The following is a 22,350-nucleotide window of genomic DNA, read 5'->3' on the forward strand; positions in this document are numbered from 1 at the left end:
GCAGATATTAAACCAAAAGGTCACCCTTCAGCCATCAAAAGATATGCTGCCCTGAAATCTTTTATTGGATGACTAACATATCACAAGTTAGTATGGGTTTTTCTGCATGTTTGTTAAAATGAAAGTGGAGGGGGGGTATCTGCTCCTTGAGTATCAAATTGAGATGTTAGTAAGATTCCATATCACAAACAATTCTCAGCTTTTTCAGTAATGAGTATATTTGTCAAACGAGAGCCCATGGGATGGAAACTCATTGTTTTCACTGGCACAGACCAGCTTGGCATTTGCCACGGCGTTATCTGTCTCCGCAGTGAAATTCCTCAGATGGCTCCACAGTCAGCTTGGGTCTTACGCACCTGTACTCCACTGTGCCGGCCACGGGGGTGCAGGATGACTTGGAAATGGCTGCCCTTGAGTTTGTACCCCACTTAATCAAAGCCTGCAAATAAACACACAATTTCAATACAGGGTAGCAAGTGGGGGGAGGGGGCTGTCCTGGAGGAGCCACCCTTAAGAAGCATGACACACACCCCCGCCACCCCCACCCCCACGACCCCCCCCCCCCCGCCCCAGCAGGCTGAAGAGAGGGCTGGGGACAGTGACAAGGCCTCAGGGCCTCTGTGTGAGGAGCCCTGAGCATCTGAGTGCGGAAGCTGACGGATAGACTCCTGGCATCAGAGACCCCTTAAAAGAGAGTTTGCTGCAGTAGGACCAAAAGGAGCAGCTAGAAAAAAAACCCTGCCCTCAGGAATAAAAGCCAGCAGCTAAATCCCTTCACAGACTGGAGGACTGAGTCTCACTGTGGGGACTTCGTTTTATTTGCCACTCTCCCTGCTTGGTAAATGACTTGTCCCGTCAGGATCCTGTTGTGTTTGGCCGTAAACTCGTCAGGAGGCGCCTCTGTGAAGGCAGCGAGGCCAGAGAAGCCAGAAAGGCTGTGCCCCATAGGCCAGCGGGCGAGGGCAGGCGGGAGAAGCGCCCTGAGGGCCAGAGGAGATGGGAAGGCCGCTGAAGGAGAAAGAAGCAGTCTCAAGTTCCTGCAGAGGGGCCAGGGAAGAGAGAGAGATGTGCGGGGGAGAAAGGGAAGACTGCAGCGTCTAGCAGAAGGTGGATACAGTTTGGGTGCCCGCTGAGTAGGAGCTGTGAGGAGACGCTCCGTCAGTAGGGAAGAAGGCCAGCAGTGGGCTGCGGGGCTGGATCCCCGCCTGTAAGGAGCGCTGCTTCTCAGTCTTCAGAGACGTGACAGCGAGGACATGCAGGAGGGGTGCCAGGGGGAACGGCCGGTAGGAAGGCACCTGCCCAGAGGGAAGGCGGGCCCGGAGTGCACAGGGACGGTGGGCTGGGTCACTGACTTTTCACTGAGTGAGGGAGCAGGGCTGAGGAGGGAAGGCCAGTTGGCTCTGAGCAGAGGTGATAAACTGTAAAGCCCAAAAGTGGGGCATTGAGGACCCTCGGAAAATGGCCATAGGGAGTCTACAAACTTGAAAGCTCTTGTGTCCGTCCTCCCGCTGGTACCTAGTCACCAGTGAGAAAAGAGCAGCCGGTTACCACAAGCTCCTTGAGAATTTAGTGATGGAGGGGTGTGCAGTGACACTTTTAGACAAAGTGGCTCTAAATCTGAGTGGCTCCTGATCGAGTTTTGAAAGCCATTCTTTGTGTTTGTAGTAAGCGCAGACAGTTCCTACTTCCCTGATACATGCATTTATTCATTGAGTCATTTATTCACCAACGCTGCAGCCACTGAGCGTCCCCCGTTCCACGGTGTGCCAGACCAACGTACAGCTCCAGTGTCACGGCCAGTAATCCGTGACGCCAACACCGGAGCTCGGGCAGCCGTCTCCAGCAGCACTCCCCCACCCAAGTGGGCTGTGTTTAATCTCAGGTCTTCTGTCTTCCCCCTCTCTCAGGGTTGTCGGTTGCCGGGGGCTGGGTGGGATGCAGGCTGCCTGGAGCTTCATCGTCATCGCGTCAACATGAGTCACGTTAACTCCATTCAGCCACCCAGCCCTTCCTGCACCAAGTGTGGATCTTGAGAGACGCCATGAGTCATCACTCTTCCAGACTGCACCGTCCAATAGAAATACAATACTAGCCACGTGCGAGCTGCAAGTTTTCTAGTAGCCACATTTAAAATAACAAAAGGAACAAGGAAAGTTAATTTTGGATGCCATTTTATTTAACCCATATCCGAAATATCATTTCAACATGTAAATCAAGATTACAAAAAAAAAAAAAAAATGAAGGACGGATTTTACATTCTTTTTTTTTTTTGGTACTAAGTCATCAAAATCCAGGACATGTACACTTACAATGCATCTCAGTTTGCACTGTCCACATCTTATGTATTGCATGGCCACATGTGGCCAGTGGCTGCTTTGCGGACAGTACACAGATCTAGAACATGCAGGGTTCTTCATTCTCCTGATTCTGTCGATAAGGCCACTGGGAAGTCCCTAACAATCTCTGACATTTCTGTGCTTTGTCTCCCACATTCATGTAAAACCAATATAGAAGAAACGGGTTTGTGATGAGGGAGGACTAATAACCACAGTCCTAAAACACTCTGCAAATAAAAATGTATGGATTCCAAATAACATGGTTATGAAGAAGTAGAACGTGGGTCAGCAGACCAATCACCCCGCTTGTTTTAGTAGTAACGTAAGTCACGGTTAGGAACCAGCAGTGGGCCAAGTTCCCGCTGGGAACTGAATGCCTGTTCAGGTGTGTTCCCACACAGCATGGATGGCATGGTTGTCTCACCAATGGTGTTCGGGATCCCCTTGTTCTGCTTTTCACTTTCATTTTGGGGAAACTGGGAGGTAAGAAAATAGAAATGAGAAAGGATTGAGTGAGTCAAACCCCATTACAATCAAGAGGAGACGAGTTAGCATAGAAATGAGGGCTCCAAGCATGTTAAGAACAGAGGCCTAGAAACAAAGGGATCACGGGAAGAAAAAATGTTGCAAACTGTCAAGCCCCTTTTGAACATTTCCTTGCTCCTCCGGGAGCAGCCACTCCTGGAGCTCGGTGCTGCAGGCGGAGTAACTTCTCAGTGAGTTCTGGGTACATTGAGGAAAGTCAGTCTGGGACTGTCACGGATTATGCAGTAGGCCAGAGAAAACGTAATCAGATATGGGGACCCATGGCAATTTTTTTTTTTTTTTTTTTTTTGCTTCCTCCTTTTTGGAACAGAGAACACAATAGAATTGCTACCCCTTTCATTGAAGAGAAGGTTGCTTGTGAAATGGGTCTCTGTTTTTAGTGGGATTAAAAATAACCTGAGACCCAGCCATGCAGCCTCTGGTTACCATTTATGACTCACTTGCTACAGTTTTGTTGTGTGCGCTTTTGTGAAGAAACAGCCATATTTTTAAAGAGCATTTCCATAAAGGATTTTTCTCCCTTTGTGGGGGTAGAGCAGAAGTTGGAAGAACCAGAGGGGCAGAGAAGAAATCAGGGACCTACTTTCATGTTATTTTCAGATGAATTAAAAACCTTTTGTCTCTAAATCCTCCAGACTTTGTTTAAGTCCGTGGAATGGGGAGGCAGATCGTGCTTGTACACCACAGTCATGCGTCTGTTTGATCATTTCACCCGAGAGGCAGCCCCTGAGTCACACGGCATCCACAACCGGCCTGAGCTGGCTGTCCCCGTAGACTGGGAGAAGAGGGCCTGTGCCCAGTGAGGGTTTTCCCATTCAAGAGCAGAGAGACTCTGGTCTCCTGGGGGAGTCCATTGGAGTCGAACAATTTACTGCCTCTGCAAGAAAAGTAATGACAACGTTTTTGGAGATGGGATTATTTTCTCCTCTCTGAGTGGATGCCGATCCACGGCCAAGTGCCCTGGGACGCTAGTTAGGGCGTCCCGTATCCTGGCGCTGGACACACACGGCGGAACCCCCTGGCCGTGGGAACGGGCGATGCTCCAATCCTTGAAGCTACTTGACTGGAATCCTTAAACCCATCATTATAAATTTTTTAAATTCTTAACACCCAAAAGAAACACCGAGAGAAAAACAGAGGCAAAAAAACCTCTTCCAAACTATTCTACAAATGGCAAACCACGGAGGTGACAGATATCACGTGCTCTGTTTTCTGGAAAAGGAAAGACATTTTAAATGTAGGGGTATCTTTCCCTATTGTCACTCACTCATTGGTGTTAAAGGCAAAGCCAGGATTACGCATGCATTTCCTTTTCTGGTGCAAAAGGCATTTTGATTAATTAAAATCTTAAAACCTGTAAGTAGGGGGGCTGCTTTCGCAGGCTGAGTTTTCTTGGCTGACCTTTAGGGGAGCTGGCTGGGAATCACTGCTGCAGTGAGGCCGTGAACTGCGAAGCAGCCCATATCCCTCCGCTGTGTTAGGTGGACAATGGGTTGGATGTCGGGCCTGAGGGGTGAAGTCCGTAAGTTACCCGGTTAGAAAGACCCTTTGTGTCCCCTGCTCATGGCGGGCACCCTCTTCGAATCTAGATGGCTCTGCTTACTCCAAGAGCCCCAAGACCGAATGACCTGATCGTTTTCATTTGATAATAGTTTCTGAAGACAGCATATACTTTTCATCATAGGCTTACGCTTTTTAATTTATTAGCAACCATTCAGGGAGTATCTATCTAATATGACATGAGCTGTGCTGGGCTTGGTAAAAAGTTAAAATCAGCATGTTCACATTTGATAAAAATGTATGCAGATTTTTAAGTGGATATTTTCAAAAGTCTAATTTTATGCGCGGAATTTAAAATAATGCAAATCACCCCACATTTTAAAAGTCTGTCAAGAGCCACATAATTTCAAAGCTGGCAGGCTGCACGCATTTTAACCATGTTACCCTGTTGCTGCACATTGGCACCAGCCTGCCTGGGCAACAGATGCCCTACCCAGCATCACCGGTGGCCAGGGATCCCACACTCATCGCCTTCCAGCGGGATTCTGCACATGATCTTGGTGACCACTACTCTGCCCTTTCAGGACCACTTGGGTGTGAAATCAGAACATGGCCTGGAGATCCTGGGTTTCAGCTGAATTTCAGCTTTCATAGGTTTTAGGCATATCCAGCCATGCAGGCTTTGGAAATTTTATATGTCCGAACATTCACTATTGTTAGAACTTAAAAAATCTTTATATCTTATGTTTTAAAACAAAATTCGGTCAGTTAAGCATCCAATTCTTGATTTTGGCTCAAGTCATGATCTCGCAGTTTGTGAAATCGAGCCCCGAGTTGGGCTCCATTCTGACAGCACAGAGCCTGCTTGGGATTCTCTCTCCCTCTCTTCTCTCTCTGCCCCTCCCCCACTTGTGCACACACATGCACACACACGCACACACTCCCTCCCTCTCTCTGTCTCTCTCTCTCAAATTAAACATTTAAATTTTGTTTTTAATTAAAAAACTTTAAAAATAAAAATGGGCACCTGGGTGGCTCAGTCAGTTAAGCATCCAACTTCAGGTCAGGTCATGATTTCCCAGTTTGTGAGTTTGAGCCCTGTGTCAGTCTCTGTGATGACAGTTCAGAGCCTGAAGCCTGCTTCAGATTCTGTGTCTCCCTCTCTTTCTGCCCGTCCCCTGCTCTCTCTCTCTCTCTCAAAAATAAAATAAACATTAAAAATTTTTAAATAAATAAATAAACAACAGAAAATCCAAAATTCAACTTTAAGTTTTAAAGATCTTATTGGCTTTATTCAGCGATTTGTGAACCGGGCAGCTTCCCATCCAGCAGGTAGAAAGGAGCTCCAAAGAACTATACAAAGTGGGAGATTTTTATAAGCAGAAGGGGGCAGGGACACGCAAAGGCAGACTGTTTCAGGTAAAGTCACCTTTGTTTGGGGGATGGCAGGGATGTGTCAGGCAGATTACCTCACCAGGAAATTCCAGACTGACTGGTTGAGATTATATTCCTGGGAGAGGTGGAAACGAGGAAACTAGGAAATTAGGTTCGGTATGAACTCTTGGTTTGCTGATGTGGGCCTGACCGCAAGCGACTCCATTTTGAGCTTGTCTCTTTTATCACACTTGTAACAGTAATGTAATATCTGACATGATTTGAATATTCATTATACTCCAGAAGCTGTTCTAATTCCAACAACTCAGTGGGATGTCAGTGTTATCATTACTCCCAATTAAAAAACCTTGTTACATAGGAGCTGAGTATCTCATCCAAGGTCGCCCAGCAACTGTGTGGGGACCAGGTTTCACCACTAAGCAAGCTGATGTGGACCCTTCCCTTCCCCCACCCCCCACCGTGCCGCAGTCCTCTGAGGCAAGCCCATCCTAGCATTCTCTCAGCTAGACATGAAGATCTCACCCCAAAATCATCAGCTTTGAAGAAATTGGACCTGGAAAATGGTAAAAGAAAGCAAAACAACCACCATAAAACACTCTCCAAAATGTATTCTCTGTCTTCTGTTACTACTGGAAAATTAGTCTTGGATTGTGTTAACTTGAGATAATGCATCATCCCTTCATAGAGCTTCAATCCTGACCTCAAGGAGCTTACAGTCAAGTTTAAAGTAGCACTTAACCACTTAACGACTAGTTACAGCATGCTGGGGACCACACTATGGCCTTATGCACATTTCCCTTTCCCCTCCCGCCAGCTCTGGGTGGTACGAGCTCCCAATTCCAGTTGTATCTTGGAGTTGGCAGACTGGTTCTTCCAAACTCCCTGCTCACAGACTCCCTTCCTAACCTAACTCTTGTCTTTTTGAGCAGGAAGGCTCATCTGTCAGTCTTCCCATTTCATTTTGTAAAGTTGGTAAGAGTAGAATATTATTTGTGCTTAGCATGTAACTGGTTCTGGCAAGCATTCCCCAAAACGTGAGGTTGTAGGTACACAGACAGGAGCCCTTTATACCCATGGAAACTCCAAGCCGGTTGGGGGAGTGGGCACCCCAGCAAGATGGTTGCAGACCTGTCCCCACTGCCATGGCACGACTCACTTTGTGCCACAGAACCTATTCTCCACTGAGTTCTGTTCATCCTTCGAGAAATTTGGCTTTCACCTCCCTTCAATCAAATAGTTTGATCTAATAGGGACACAGTTAACTGAATTCAAAAGCCATAGACAGCATAAAGCCTCCTGAGTTCAAGTGCGTAAGATACAGCTGGAGCTCTCTATCTTTCGTTGTAACCTGTGGACCATCTTATTTCTTGAACTGACCGACGGCTCCTGTCTCCCAGGGCCCAGAGCCATGAGAGGCAGCATACCAAGGAGCCCCAGGGCTGGTCAGTGCTGGCAACCACACATTAGATGTATTTCCAAGGGGACCCCTTGGCTCCCAAGGCAATTTGCTTCCAAAATTACAGTGTGGAAAATTTTCTTGCTTGGGAGCACAGTGGTTCTTTTACATTTTTAATGCCTTCAGCTTTTATTTGTGAATCACAGGAATCTAATCACCATCACTCAACATCTTTGCACCTCCGAAATATAAGGCTCATTAATTGTGTCTTCTCAGAGTCCTATACATTTTGGAAACTATACATGATTGATTTACCCAGGGCATGGGTTTTGAGATATAGATGTGATTTTTTTATTTTTTTTAAGTCCGCGCTATTTCAGCGAAAACAACCAATTGATTGATGCAGTGATTCTTTTCTAGAATAAAGCCCAGCTTTGGCTCAGGTCTTAATCCCTCTGAACACATAGCTTTAACTCTTTGGTTCCCAGGAAAGCCCTCAGTGACTGTGTGGCTTTGACTGCAGGCTTGTTCTGGGATGTTTCTGTCATGGGTTTTCAGGGCTGGTTTGGTCCATGCTCCTTGTCCAACCTGACACCTTCATTAAAGAACATTCACGTTTGTACGCATACTGGCTTTTCAAAGAAGGTGTGAAGTTTCCCTTCAGAGCCGGCAGCCGTACTTACTGTTGGCTGAACTACACGGAGGGCGATAACCTATTTACATACTAAAAAGGTCAGTGTTGGACAATCAGCATTTAGAGATGAACTTGCTGCCGCTTGCAACTGGAGCATAAGAATTTGGGAGAAGGCCGCAGTTTCACCGCCTCTTTATCTGTGTAGACAGCCAGCGTTGGTAACTGTGTAGGATGTCTGTGCCAAGCAGTCAGGGTGGTGACAGATGGGCTCCTTCTAGCCTGGAACCTCTTGACTACTAACGGGTATGACTGTGTGACCATGCACGGTACAGGTCAGCCTCACCTACTAAAAACTGTAATTAATTCGAGGTAGAAATATTTGCATAATAGCTTTTCAGACTCTGTTAGTAAAAGACAAACCATCATAAGAGACTTTACATCGCGTGGCTCCTGCTTACTTAACTTGTCATTTGCATCGGGAAAGGTAGACTTTTAGAAGGGTTACAGCATTTTGTGTGTGTGGTCTTCCTTCTCAAAGTATCTTAAGAATATCAATGGGTTTATTTCGCTAATGCGGGTCGAAAGTGCCTTTTCAAACGACCTCGTAAAGGCACGCGTGTTCTCCGAAATCTCTGGGATGATTTTGCTCCGCATCCATTTATAAATTCAAAGCAAATAATTAGAGGATTGAGATCTCTGCCTCCATCTACATGTTGGGATATAACATAAGAGTAAAGTCACTCCTGAAGGTGGAACACCAGTTCCTCAAGCCTGGGGAGAAGTAAGAGGCAGAAGTGAGGTCTTACCCGTTACTGATAGTCTTGAGCAAGCAAGCAGCACCATCCTTCGTGTCCTGGAACACAGCTCATTCAGAGCTTTTTCTCTGAAGAGAGAGCGCCCATTTAAGAGCACCTGGGTCAGGCTATACACATCGCAGTGCGGCCACTTTCCGCAAGTCCCGAGAGGTCATCGTGTCCTGAGGGGAGCTGTCTCGGCAGCTGCCACCCAGATTCTCACGGGGACCCTGAGCTGCATTCCATGTTCAGTGTCCCCCAGGGGACCTATGAAGCCAGATGTGGACCTGGGCTCGTTGTGTCTTTGGAGCCATGGGAGGCGGCCGCCAGGAAGAAGTCGCTGTTTGTGTGCACACACATCCCAGAGGGGTCGGTGTGCAGATGCAGTTAATAGCCACACTCCGTGAGGCTCTGTGCTTCCTCTGACTCCTGATATAGGGACAGAGAGGCCAGTGGCAGTGACAGGCTAACTCTTGGTTGGCATCAAGCAGTGTCTCGTAGAGATTATTTGACCTTGCTTAGCAAATAGCCAGAGTCACCTGGGCCTTATATAAGGTCCATTTCTCACGACAGTTGTGTTGAAACAGAACGGCGGCATGGGCCGAGCTTGGGGACTCCTCCCGGCGATGATGCCAAGCGACCGGAACGCCAGGGTCCCCACTGAGCCTGCGCTTGTCCTATCCTGGCTCTGGGCCCCCCCAGGCGGAGGGGCTGACCCAGGCGGCGCTCTGTGTGCGGCTCACTCCCCGCCTCTCTTTCAGAATATTCCGCTGAGCAGACACAGCAGGCGCTGCACCAGTCCGTCTTCATGTCCTCCATGTCGGCCCACCCCTTCCGGGACCTTCCACTCGGCAGGGAGCAGCACTGCAAGTTGCTTCCAGGCGTGGCCAACATCCAGGCAGGCGAGGTGGCCCGGTGGACAGTGGACGAGGTGAGCGGGGCTGCTCTGGGGCCTGGAGGGAGCGTGCCAGGCTGCTGAGGGTTTCTCCTAGGCGCTGAATCCACTGCAGCAAATCTAAGATCCACACTTAAGGGAGAAGGCGGGCGTGATTTGGAGAGAGTGAGGAAAGCCCAGTTGGTTTGGGCCTCTCCCCCGAGGTATCCCAGAACCACCTCTGTTCTCCACCACCATCGGCCCAAGCCTCCAGTCCCCCATCACAGATTTACTCTGGGGAAGCACACGCGTATAAGCATCTTAGACTTGCACCCTGGCATCCTGTCCGGGGAGCCCCCGCCCCCGGGATGTTCTGTTCTGTGCGGAGGGGCACCTGGAGGGCCCCAGAGGATTCACTTGTTCTCATTACTGAGCAGTTCTGTGCTGCCCATTTGTCTACTTGAAGCCACAGATGATCGGTTAGCCTTAGGTTGGTTTTTAAGGTGAATTAGATCACCACCTTGCACAAGATGCGGTACACGTGGGAAAATTGATCCAACTTTAATATAAATGTTCCTTACAATGTTGCTTTTTAATAAGGATCAGGTAAGTCTCATTGCTTGCTGTAATGCTACAGAAATGCTTCATATGTAAAGCAGTTTTCTTTTAAGGAAGACACTCTCTGACATTTCTCTTAATAAAGGTATTATTTCCACTAGTCAGGCCTTAATTAATTTTTTTTAAATGAGGGAAAACCGTGGATCGCTCTGAGGACAAGATAACGGTAGAGCTGGAGTGAAGTTAGTCACAGAATGTTCACTGAGCACTTTCTGCAATCAGCTCGACTTAACCTCGGCTTCGGCCTTCCTTTGCAGCCTCGGACGAGGCGCAGGTGGCAAAGGCCGTGCGGAGGCTGAGGTTTGGGGCAACGCTGCTCCCTCCGCCTCCTCCCGGGCACCTCACAAAACCCACCTGGAGCAGCGGGGGCTTTCCCCGGCACACCCTGCTGCCCCCCCTCTCCTTCCGATCCCTCCAGTGCCCCCGTGGCACTGGTAACGGAGAGTTGACCGAATATGCCAGCCTGTGGCGACTAAACATGATCTCGTTCCTTAAAGAGTATGCGGGGTCGGGCCCCCTGCCCCTTGTTGATGAACTTTTACTGGTTTACAAAGCGTGCAGCAGCTTCACGACCAAGCCAACTAAGTCAAAACCTATCATGTCTGTGATCCAGTCGTGTGCGGCTTTGGCCTTGTAACAGCCCTGCACACGATGGGGAGCTCCCCCGACAGCTCGGCGGCAATCCCTGGTTCCTGACTTTCAAGCCATTCACTAGGTTGTACCACCTTTTAAGTTAGAGTGACTGTGGCTTCTCTTCCCTTGCCTCATTGCCGTTGTGCCGAGGCCAATGTCCCAGGGCGGGCAGCCCCTCTCCTCCAGCCCCCGGCCCCACGTTCACAGAGCAGCCGAGACCCGCCAGTGGGTGAACACGGAAGAGACACCTTGGGTGTGAGCTCTGGGTGTGTCTGTGCCTACCTTGACATGATCCCGGCTCCCCAAACGATGTCCTCAGCTGCGCGGGCCTTAGAACCTGCGTGGGCCGTCCTCCCTGCCCACGCGCCCCTCGTGCTTCTCCCGCGCTGGGATGCAGCCCCCACGTGGTGTCCTCACACTGGCACACTTTATACCCCTGCCCCAGGTAGCCCCTCCTACTCTGCCAGCCAGCGGCGCAGTGCTCACCTCCTGCAGGAGCCTCTCCGCACCCCCCTTTTCCTCAGAGAATCTTCTGTCACTGACCTATGCTCACTTGTCTGACCCTTGACCAGATGAGTAGAGACCTTATTCCACTCACTTGATATGTATCTTGAGAACGTCTCACTATACCTGGCAGTTAGTAGATAAGCCAGTAATGTTTGTTGAATGAATGTTGAATGACAAAGGCATCATAGGCTGGATTTTGAAACAGAAGTGGAACATATCCAAGGGGAGAAAAGAAGGGAGACCATTCCAGTCACAAGGAAAGACAGAAGGTTGCATGGAAGTATGATGTGTGCACAGAAAGCATATGTACAGCGAGCGCATCCTTTACTAACATTGATGATGCTATTAACACTATTAAGGTACTGATAGTGAGACAAGGACTCTTATTTTGCCCATTTTACAGACAGGGAAATTGAGGCACCTAGAGACTGAGTCACTTCTCAGGGCCCCACAGGCAGAGCCAGGTCCTAAGCTGACGTCTTACCCACCAAGCACCCTGCGGACCTGGGGCACAGACAGAAGAGCCCTGGAATGGGGAAGGTGCACCAGGTGTGAGGCCGGGCACTGGCAGTACGAGCCACCTGAGGTTCTCATGCAGAAAATCACCTGTGAACATGGTGCTTCGGGGGCATGAGAATCACACCCACCTGCGGAAGGAGGAAGCATGCAAAGGGGCGGAGGAGAGGGACCAACCAGGGGGCACCGCCACGCTCCTGGTGTAGAATCATCTGGGCCTGCGCCGGGAGCTGCCATGGCAAAAACCACCCAGAGTCGGCAGACGTTTTAAAGTCGAAAGCCGTAACACAACACGGTGAAATAGATCAGATATTGAAGATGAAGAAGTGAAATGAGCCAAATGTGATTCCACTTGTAGACGCAGCACCACACGGTTTAGGACTTGGGATGGCGGTATGTGAGCTACACGGTCCGTAGAGTTCACCTGAATGAAGGGGAAAGTAGTGGTGCCATCACACGAAATGAAACTTTGGGAGAGAGACCCCGTCTTTTCTGAGTGAGAGGTCCCTGCAGATTACATTATAGCAGTGGATGTGCAACAACCATTCCCGGGGGCGGAAATACCGGATGAGGTGTCAGTAATGGATGGGGGGGGGCCGCTGAGGAAGCCCTCACGGAGGGCATGACCATCCAAGGAGAGCCGTCAAGGATGGAGGTCAGTGGGGACGACGGTGGTGGAGCAAGTTCATGGAAGAGAAGTGTCAGGGGCAGCAGGTGGTGAGTGTACCATTCAGCAGGGCACAGACAGCAGATGTAGCTCGGGGCTCCTGGCTGGGGCTGTGGAATTGGGCTTTGGGGAATCTGGAAAAAATGTGTACAATATGTGTATTTCTTGTCCTTAAGAGGAGCGCCAGAGCTTTTATTAACGTCTCAAGGGGACCATCATCCAAAGAGAACAGAACCTCCGTTCTAGGAAAATTAAGCAGTGACTGGGAGGTTTATGGGACCTCAGATCTGGCGAGTCCCAAGTCTGGCACTGAAGGAAAGCGAGGGGGTGGAGTGATGAGAGGCAGTAGTGGTCACAGTGCAAGTCTCAGCAGGATAGGGGAGCCTCAAAAGGGAGGGTCTTGCTGTGGGGGAGACCGAGGGTGCCATCAATGATTATTAGGAGGGCAAGGTCACAGTTCCCGAGTTCTCGTGAGCCCCAGCCTTCTATTGTTGAAAGAGGCCTTAGAACTTTCTGTGTTAAAAGTAAAACCATCCGTAAGGCTGTGTTCATAAAGTGCTCCTGTCGTGATGCTTCTGTACCCATGACTTCCCTCGGGGATGCATTCCAGAGAAACTGCTTGGCTTATCTCCTAATGTATAATATATCATAATCTTGAAATCTCCCTAACCAAATGCTCGTGAGGACAAGGACCACGTCCTAAATTTCTTTCTGTATTCTCACACTCTTGTAGCACGTTTCCTAGAACAAAATAGGGTCTCAAGAAGAATCTTGGATGGATTGACAGTGGGCTTTATGACGGTTCTGTTTATATCTTTGAAAATAAGGCAACTCTTCGATGGGGTTCGCTTCCAGGGACATTCCAGTGAGTTCCAACAATAGAGGTTGTGACTATTTTAGACACCACATTAGAAACGGGAATAGGGCAGTGGAGATTTGAAAAGTCAGTACAGGGCAAGAGGAGACAAAGGGGGGTGCTATCCTTTTGTGTTTTGTTCTCGTTAGGCAAAGTATTGGAGAGGAACCATGGGAGCCCGAGTCAGGATACATTGAAAACAGACTTGTGTCCTTGTGTTAAGGGCCATTCAGGGAGACTCAAGGCAGGAGTCTGCCTGTGGCAGAAGATGAAGAGCAAGAACGTTCCCTTTTGTCTGCTGTCCTGGCCCGGGAAGGAAGACCTCCTTCTCCTCGCTGCATCATGTTACTTGCGAAGAGAAGCCAGCACAGGGCCTTGGTGACGTGGCCCAGAGCAAGGGAGCTGACTTTTAACTCCTTTGTCACTGCGGCTGTTTCTACCAGAGCCGTGTTTACAGAAACACGGGTAGGCTATGAAGTCAATGTGGTGCTTCTAGAATGAAAGACCATATATTGTAGTAAGGGTTATTATTTTGTGAAACCTTTGTTAGAAACATCTGGGTCTATGCAAACACTCGAGTTATGGTCAGTGTGATGTGTATTTCTGACTGTGGGCCATGGCAATATTCTGTAAAAGAGTAAAAGCGCTTAAGAGTAGGAACTAAAATATCTTTATGTCTCTTTATGTCATTGTAGTAAAGTATCTTGTGCAGAGTAGGTGTCTGAGCGAATAAATGGGGAGGTGTATTTTGTGAAGAACCCTCCTACTAGGTGTGCGTGGGCACGGGAGGGCAGGAGGTGAGGTCGTGTGCACCTTAGAGCCACAGGTGCGGTTCATGTATGCTTGGTGCACACGTGGGCACTTTTATTCCTTATGTGCAAAAATGCTTTTTAAAGCAGCTCATATAAATCGCCATAGCCTCAACCAAGCGCTCCCTAAATGTCCATTAAGTTTAAACGATGGCGGTCGCTTTAAAAGCAATCTTTAAACAGGAGGGAGTGTTTTGAAAAATTCAGGATACTGCTAACTAAGCATAGCAGCCTTATACAATCGGGCCCTTAAAAAAGGGCAAATAACAGATTCCACTGTTAAAAAATGAGACCCGGGCTGGAAGCATGGTCCCCAGTGGACTTGGAACCAGTGCAGTCAGGCATACAGCTACAGGCTCAGCAAGATAGAGAACACCACCGTTTGGAAAGATTTAAGGGAGCAGCAGCCCCACTGAAGGAAACAGGCCTGCTGAGCTCCAAGAGGATGCCAGGAAAAGTAGGTCGCCGGGGGAAGTAAGTTGGGGAAAGTAATGGGCTCATCTGAGAGCTGGCACAGGGTCATCTTTCTTAGTCTTTCCCAACTGCTGTGTCATCCGCAGAACTCACCTACTCCCTGTCCTTCCAAAACAAAGCCAGGGCTTTCTCTGAGGGACACCGCGCTCCTGAGAACAAGGAATGAGGTTCCTTGAGGAATGGGAATGAGGTCCCTTGGGGAACCAAGCGCCAGTCAGCCTCCACACCAGGTGGGCTTCTTGGGGCCAAGGCGGAGGGCGACCGCCCCCAGGCTCCAACAGTAGCGCATTCACCTTAGAAAAGCAGCCGCGTCCACACAGCCATCTTGGGTGCAGGCAAACAGATGGTAGTTTCCTATTTCATGGAGTTCACGCTCATCTGAATAGTTCACGTTTGCCCAATAGGTAAACACATTTTTAAGGGGAGCATGTGAGGGAAACTTTCTGAGAGTACTCTATGGTTTGTTAGAGCTCACCACTTTACATTTAAAGTTTGTAGCAAAATGGGCTTTCTATTAAAGCTCAAAATATAATTTATTCTTAGAGTGAATAAATACTGACTAACAGTACTGAATAATGACACTGAATAATGATCAAGGCCTTTGGATATTTTTAAATTCTGGCCAGAGAAGTCAGCCTCAGTAGATTTCATGGAACTGGTTTTTGACTTTGGAGAAGGACAGATTGAATAGAATCACAGTCTCTTTCCAAAGAGGCAGAGGATTCCAGACACGTGGTGAGGCAGTGGGGCCGTGGCCACCCTGCCTCCTGAGGCCCTAGGGAGGTAGTGCAGGGAAGGGACGTGACGGGGCCCAGCTGAGGGCCACTCGGCTTCCCCTTTGCTCCTCTTTGCCCTGACAAGTTATTTATTCCTGTTAAAAAAAAATCCAGTCTAGGGGGGCCTGGGTGGCTCAGTCAGTTAAGCGTCTGTCTTCAGCTCAGGTCATGGTCTCGAGGTCTGTGAGTTTGAGCCCCACGTCGGACTCTGTGCTGACAGCTCAGAGCCTGGAGCCTGCTTTGGATTCTATATCTCCCTCTCTCTCTACCCCTCCCCTGCTCACACTCTGTCTCTCTCAAAAATAAATAAACATTAAAAAAAAAGTTAAAAAAAATCCAGTCTACCTTTGACATGGACAGTGGTTGCTTGGCTAACAATGCTGAGGAGGGGGAATGTGATTCTTTTCCCATTTTCCCAGCAAAGGACATTTTAACGGATGCAAACCATCAAAGCAACACACACTTCTGCCATGAACAGAAGTTTCTGGAACGTGTGTTTTAAAAAGATCCTCTCTCAAAGCACTTCACTGTCTGTGGAGAGCCCAGGCTCCCTACTGCTGGCAGGGCTTTCCCACAGGAGCTGGTGACTGAGATGCAACAAAATGTGTATCTGTCGCTAATTCCTACTCCTGCTTCTTTATGTTTAATTTTCCTGCCTTGACGATCTGCCCCTTTCCCTGTGGAAGAACCATCTCAAGAAAACCTTCCTTTTAGAGCCATGGCTTTGTTTTTTTTTTTTTTTAAGTTTATTTATTTATTTATTTTGCAATGGGGGGTGGGGAGAGAGAGAGAGAGAGCACAGGAGGGGCAGAGAGAGGGAGAGAGAGAGAGAATCCCAAGCAGGCTCTGCACTGTCAGTGCAGAGCCCGACACGGGGCTTGAATTCACAAACCGTGAGATCATGACCTGACCCAAAACTAAGAGTCAGAGGCTTAACTGACTGAGCCACCCAGGTGCCCCTAGAGCTGGTAGGTAGATGTGGGCCACGTCTGGAAGCATTTCTGGTTGTCACAGCGTGGGGGTGGGGGTGCAACTGGCACCCGGCAGGTGGAGGCCAGGCTTGCTGCTAAACACACTGCAACACACAGGATGGCCCCACAGCAAAGAATGGTCAGTCCCCACCAGTCAGTAGCGCTGGCCTGGAGAAACCCGCTCTTCAGCACTTTGCCTGGCTTCGACTCCCTTTGCCCCACGCCCACCCTGCAGGCAGATCTCTGGATTCTCCCTATGGGGTACCACCTGCCTCAACTCTGTGCTCTGCCCCGTGTGGAGCCCCCAGGCCCGCAGTGCCTCCCAGCTGACGTCCTGCCCAGTCCATCCAACGCTGCCAGATCCTCTCTCAAGCCTTCTCTTGCGCCGGGGTCCTCAGCCCCACCTGCAGATGAGAGTCAACCGGGGAATCTGAAAATGTATGCCCCACGCTTGGGTCCCACCCAGTTTGGCTAATTCGGAGTCTGTGTGGCCTGAGTCTGGCCATCATTCGTGTTTGAAGCTCTCCGGATGATCCCGAGGTGTGGCCACGATGGAGAACCACCACTCCAGGGCTCCCTGCAGCTGGCAGGTAGAAGTGCAAACCCACACCAGAAGCCACACGGCCGCCACCTCACCCCTACCCACCCCCTGTCCCCATGTCTCCCCTTCTGCTCGGCATTTCTAGCCAAACTGGACTCCTCACTGCTCAGAACATGTGCACCGTGCCTCTCGCTTTTGGCCTTGACCCTGAGGCTCTGTGCCGAGAAAGTGTTCTCTGCTTGTCCACCCCGAATTTCCCCGGGGTAGAAACACTGCCACCCAACAGTGCCTGTCTCAGCTTCCACCTCCCTCATCACACCTCTTCTGAGTTCCCATCTGAGATGCCATCTGTCCCTGCCAGGAACCCATAGCCTTTCCACCTTGCCTCTGGAACTTAGCGCATTTGAGCATGTATCAGTGTGAGTAGTAAGCCGTCCTTACTTGCCACTTTCCATCTATCCTCCCACCTCTGATCGAACCATAAACTCATTGGATGTTCACGCTGGACCTGCTCACTGGTCCTGCCTTCCCAGCACCCAGCAGAGGCCTCACGCGTAGCTGAGGTCGGGGCATACTTGGCCAGAGAGCAGCCCAGGGAATAAGGGGCCCACGCCCGCCACGCAGCTTCCCAGGCCCTACAAACTCTCTGAGCCCCTGCTGTCACCTGCCCCAGTGACTGTGTCTCTGCAGCTGGACCGGCAGCATTCCAGGGCTTTCCTCAGCTCCATGCTTTGTATCCACCTAAGAAGGGCAAATCATATTAACTCAACAGAGAAGCTCAGCTTCCTGGCTGAGTGGAGCACCGGGAGCTCCAGTGAAGCAGCTCAGAACCGGAATGCCTCCCAGGTGCTTCTGGGGCTTGAGGATGCCATTGTGTGGCAGCGTTCCGGCTGGTTTGGGAAGATCTTTTTTGTTGTTTTAATTCTCATCATCCTGCACTTTAGAAGGATGACTGTAAATGACTCATGATAAAACATACTTGCGGCATCAGAGGTGAGTAAAGCAGACACCAACATGCTGATTGGCCCGAAAAAGATGTTCTGAAATCTACGCATTAGATTAAATATAGCCGTGAGTCGAGGGTGCGCATACAGGTGTCAGGCCCTGGGTTCGCCCTGTGGGTGTTGGTTCCTGGCCGCCCTGTAAGCCGGAAATCGCCAACGCCACGATGTTCTCTTCTGCAAAGTATGGGGAGGGTCAGTGTCACTGTCATCTCCCTGCAGGGGCTGGGGACTCCTAAGGCTCGTGGGTTATAGACTGTGTTGATACAAGGCCCTGAGCTCCCGTCTTCTTGTGGGCCTTTTCCATCAGACGGGGAGAGAAGTGTCAAATGCACACAATTCAGTCAGCACGAGACAGCCAAAAATTAAAAACAGAAAGCAAGGCCATTCCTCTTATACACATTACCTCCCAGGTTTCATTACTATTGCCTTCTGGCATGACTTTCACCCTGTGCTGCAACCATGCCAGACCTTGCCAGGGTGGCCAGAATCCTCTTGCCATTTTGGTCGTTGAGGGTCTACACTTTATTATGTTTGGTGGCTCAGCTCCCTGAAAGCGTCAACTGGGAAAACTCAGTAGCTTCCTGTGCTTATAGCCAAGGGTCTCTCTAATTAAAAGGAGCTGGGGGCATATGTAGCTGGGGAGGGAGGGGAAAAGAGTGGGAAATGAAGTTGAAGAGAGTGATTTGGTTTGGAGTCCAAAAACCTGAGTTCCAAAACGTCCGGGGTACTTCCCGGCCATGTGTGACCTCCAGTAAGTCATTCAACTTCCTCGGGCTTCAGCCTCATTGTCCCTGATGAGGGAACTCACTCGGCATAGATCCCTTGAGTCCCTGTTGCTGTCTGGGCACAGGTAAGACTCAGATGGGGCCTCAGGACTGCCCAAGGGCCAGATGGGCAGGTCCCCATCCTTGACAGTCACTGTAAAGACTGCTACACACAAGGCCACTCCCTCCTGCCTTCCCTGACAGGACAGGAGGATCAGAGGAGAGCAGGTTCCAGAATGCCAGCACTGCACAAAAGGAGGCTGTCATTGTCATCGTAACTATAACCCGATGTAGGTCAGCCTGGAAATAAGAGGCTAGAAGAGATACTGGCGGGGGCTGGTCTAACTTCTGAGCTGGCAAATGCTAATGTGACTTGATAGTTACTATTTAAATCCTGAGCGTTTGAGGGATTTGAAGTCTATTTTACTCAAACATGGAATTACTACAACCCAAGAAATTATTTCAGGTGCATGTTTTAAGTCAGGCTTTTCATCTTGCACTGTAGGTGGCTGAGTTTGTACAGTCTCTTCTGGGCTGTGAAGAACACGCCAAGTGCTTCAAGAAAGAGGTAAGAAATGCAAAAATTGTATGTATTTCCATACTTCTGGACCCAGAAGTGCTTTGTTTTCATCTATGTATGTGCAAATAAGAACAGGCTGGGTAGGCAGGATAAAGGGGTCCGGGCAGGGAGGAGCCCAGTGGTGCCATCAGGCCCAGGCCCTTTGACCTGCTTACGTGCAGCTGGGCTTTGGCACAGAATGCTGTGGTGCTTGGCCCGTACAGTGTGCTCAAGAAGTAGACTGTTTGCTGGAAGAATAAATGAACATGTCAATTACTTAATCCTTACATGCGTTGTGAAGGCCCTACCATGATGACTTTAGGTCCCACTGAGGAGGAAGGATTCCCGCCATGAACCCCCTCCCAGGGAGGGGAGAGGATTTGTCTACTCCGAGGTGACAGTGGGACCTTCCTGTACATCCCCGCTCTGCACCTGCTCCAAGAAGAATGCAGAGAGGCCACAAAATCCTTCCATGGGGCTTCTGCTTCCTACCCCCCTGGTGGTTGGGAATGTACCAAACTGCTTAATGTTTCTCCTGGAATTAGTAGCCATAGCTCTAGGGACCCCAGAAGAGACCAGCTACAGAATAATAGTGCAGATATGGTGGTTATTGTTTATCGCGGGCTTGCCCTATGCTGGACCCTGTGCTAAGCACTTTACGACCGCTGTTCTTGGGTCCTCACAAGAACCTATGAAGAAGCTGAGGCACAGCAAGAAAAGGGCAGTCAGATCCCAGCCTCTATCTGGGTGATTCCAGAGCCGCCATCATGGCTCCAGAAGTCTCCCAGAAAACTACACTTCTAGAGACTCCAGTTTGTAGCACATCCTCCCCCTCTGTAGAGGTCAGGGCATGAATGGATCAGGGAAAATACTCTCGGTCCTGGACCCCCCTGAGCCGGGCCTCCCCAGTAATTGTGCATCACGGTAGAGGGCAGTATGGTAGCAGTGTGGGTAGCTGCCAATGGAAACATGAGGTTTGACCAGCAGGTCTCGGGTGTGGTTGGGCTGGCCTTGCACATAGGGGTTGATCCCTGCATTAAGCAATGCCGAGGACCCACCTTGTCCACAGGTCAAGTTGCAGGTCAAGTTGCTCCCGCCTGGCTTTTATGACCAGCAGTCCCTCGATGGGCAGATCACTTGACCTGTCTCATCCCTCTTCTATAAAACACAGACTTCCTCGAGGAGACCTTTAAAGATTAGAATTAGTGTGTTTCAGTGCCTAGCAAAGTGATCCAGGTATTCTGTTCTCTAAATGGATGATTCTTCAACAGACGTTATCATAAATGCACAGGAAGCCTTTTAACACTTCCTTCAAACTTTAAAACTTTAGCCTGTCACTTACATTTTAAACTTGGATTTCAAAACCGGGGTCCCTGGGGGAATCCCTACTTCCTCAGTGAGACATTGACACTGCGAGTTTGTACCATTAATTAAAAAGGGTTAGAACCACAGTGCTAGGTTCAGGGAAGGGTGTTACCGTAGAAAAACCTTTCATTCTGTCTTCTTGGGTCTAGAACCAGCAATCTTTCTGCACCAGTTTCTGTAAACAGGTGATGTGGGTGCCGAACACGCCCACAGTCCCTTCAACTCAAACTCTGAGAGCAGATCCCAGTCTGCTGTGGGAAAAGCCTGCATGGGGGTCACTCACCATCCTATGAATCTTGGGAAAGCTATTACATGTCAGACCACGATGTCTTAAAAGTTAATAAATAAAACATTTATTTTGTATGTATTTCTGCTTATAGCATTTATTATTTAAAAAAATTTAACGCAGGAAAGTTCAAAGGAGAAAGCAAAAATCAAACCACTATTCCCCCAGAAAAATCTAACTTTGCTTAACGTGTGGCATAAAGACTTCAGATATTTTCATTGTGTATATGTATACATGTGGTCGTGCATGTTTAATTGTACGGGTTAAAACTAAGATCTTTCTATATCATCATGTCATGCTTTGTCACTTAACCATGGATGAAAACTTTGCTCAATCATTAAGTGTTTCATTGAGACGTGAATTTCGGTGGCTGCCTGGTCCCCCAGCCGAGGCGATACCAGAATTTATGTACTTCTGCCATTTTTGAAATGCTGGGTTGTTTCCAATAAATAACACTAGAATGTACGCATTGCAACTCGGTTCTCTTGGGAAAAATTCCTGGAGATTTACTTGGTGAATGAAAGCAGGCTATTTTTAAGGTTCTTGATATAAATTCAGGACAAGATTTTTGAAACATAACAGTAGAAATTTAACCTGGCAACCGTGAGTGTATCTTGAATTCATATTCAACAGAGTTTCGGGCGACAGCACAGAGCGGGGCAGAGGTTGGGACCCCGTGGGAGAGGGTGCCGTCTTTCTCTGCCGTTGGAGAGCTCTGCAGGGAGGCCAAAACTGTTCAGTATCACACAGCTCAGCACCCAAAAGTTCCTAGGGGGTAAACGGTGTTTCTTTACTTGCAGCAGATCGATGGCAAAGCCTTCCTGCTTCTGACACAGACGGACATCGTCAAGGTGATGAAGATCAAGCTGGGTCCAGCACTGAAAATTTACAATTCTATCCTCATGTTCAGGAATTCCCAGGACCTCACTGAAGAAGATTCTCTCTCAGGCCAAGAAGCCAGAGGATAAACACACCGCCTGAACCGGCCAGGGCACCAGGACCTGTTCTCCCAGCAATAAGATTGGCCTACATTAATTTGATTTTAATATCCCCATGGTCATATCCATATTTAGTTTGGACCTTTTAAAGTGGTCGTGGTTGAGATGTTCAGAGGGTTTTGACGGCTGAGCCAATGCCAAGGACGCAGAGGCCCACGTGTGGTTTAGGAACATCTTTATCGTCTGCGGGGTCCTTTCAGCTCCGATGCGGTGCAACGAACAGACCAAAGAAGCCCACGCATACACATTTCAGCTTTCTCCTTCACCATTTCCCATTTTTCAAGCATGAAACTCTCAAGTGGTAAAATATGAAGAAAAACAGCATTCCCAATACACTGTTAATATTCTCACCAGAACATCTGAGCTTGGCCCAGATTTACCATCTGGGTGCAGTGAGTCTAAGAGGTAGAGGCCTGGTGCTTTAAAAAGACTTCATGTGGGATTTTTGTGTACTTTACTCAGGAAAGTGTGAATCTTTAAAAAAATAATAATAATAAGCACATGTTTTCACGATTCATTAATTCTCCTTTT

The 22,350-nt window shown here is 49.0% G+C and overlaps 1 protein-coding gene across 3 annotated transcripts in view; it reads left to right on the forward strand.

Moving 5' to 3' along the window:
• The window catches only part of L3MBTL4 (L3MBTL histone methyl-lysine binding protein 4), a 368,508-nt gene extending 346,719 nt beyond the window's left edge, over positions 1–21,789 (forward strand). Inside the window, exons 15-18 of one of the 3 annotated variants that reach the window (XM_047090320.1) lie at positions 8,939–8,974; positions 9,363–9,532; positions 19,117–19,179; positions 21,622–21,789. In XM_047090320.1, coding sequence (XP_046946276.1) covers positions 8,939–8,974; positions 9,363–9,532; positions 19,117–19,179; positions 21,622–21,789 — 437 coding nt within the window. The remainder of the gene's footprint in view (positions 1–8,938; positions 8,975–9,362; positions 9,533–19,116; positions 19,180–21,621) is intronic. The other 2 variants (XM_047090321.1, XM_047090322.1) reach the window with 2 other exon arrangements.
• The last annotated feature ends 561 nt before the right edge of the window (positions 21,790–22,350 follow it).

Source organism: Lynx rufus, unplaced genomic scaffold (genome assembly GCF_022079265.1).
Source record: "Lynx rufus isolate CCGP_SWC_20201006 ecotype Redwood Valley unplaced genomic scaffold, mLynRuf1.p SCAF_29, whole genome shotgun sequence".
In the NCBI taxonomy this organism is placed as follows: Eukaryota; Metazoa; Chordata; class Mammalia; order Carnivora; family Felidae; genus Lynx; species Lynx rufus.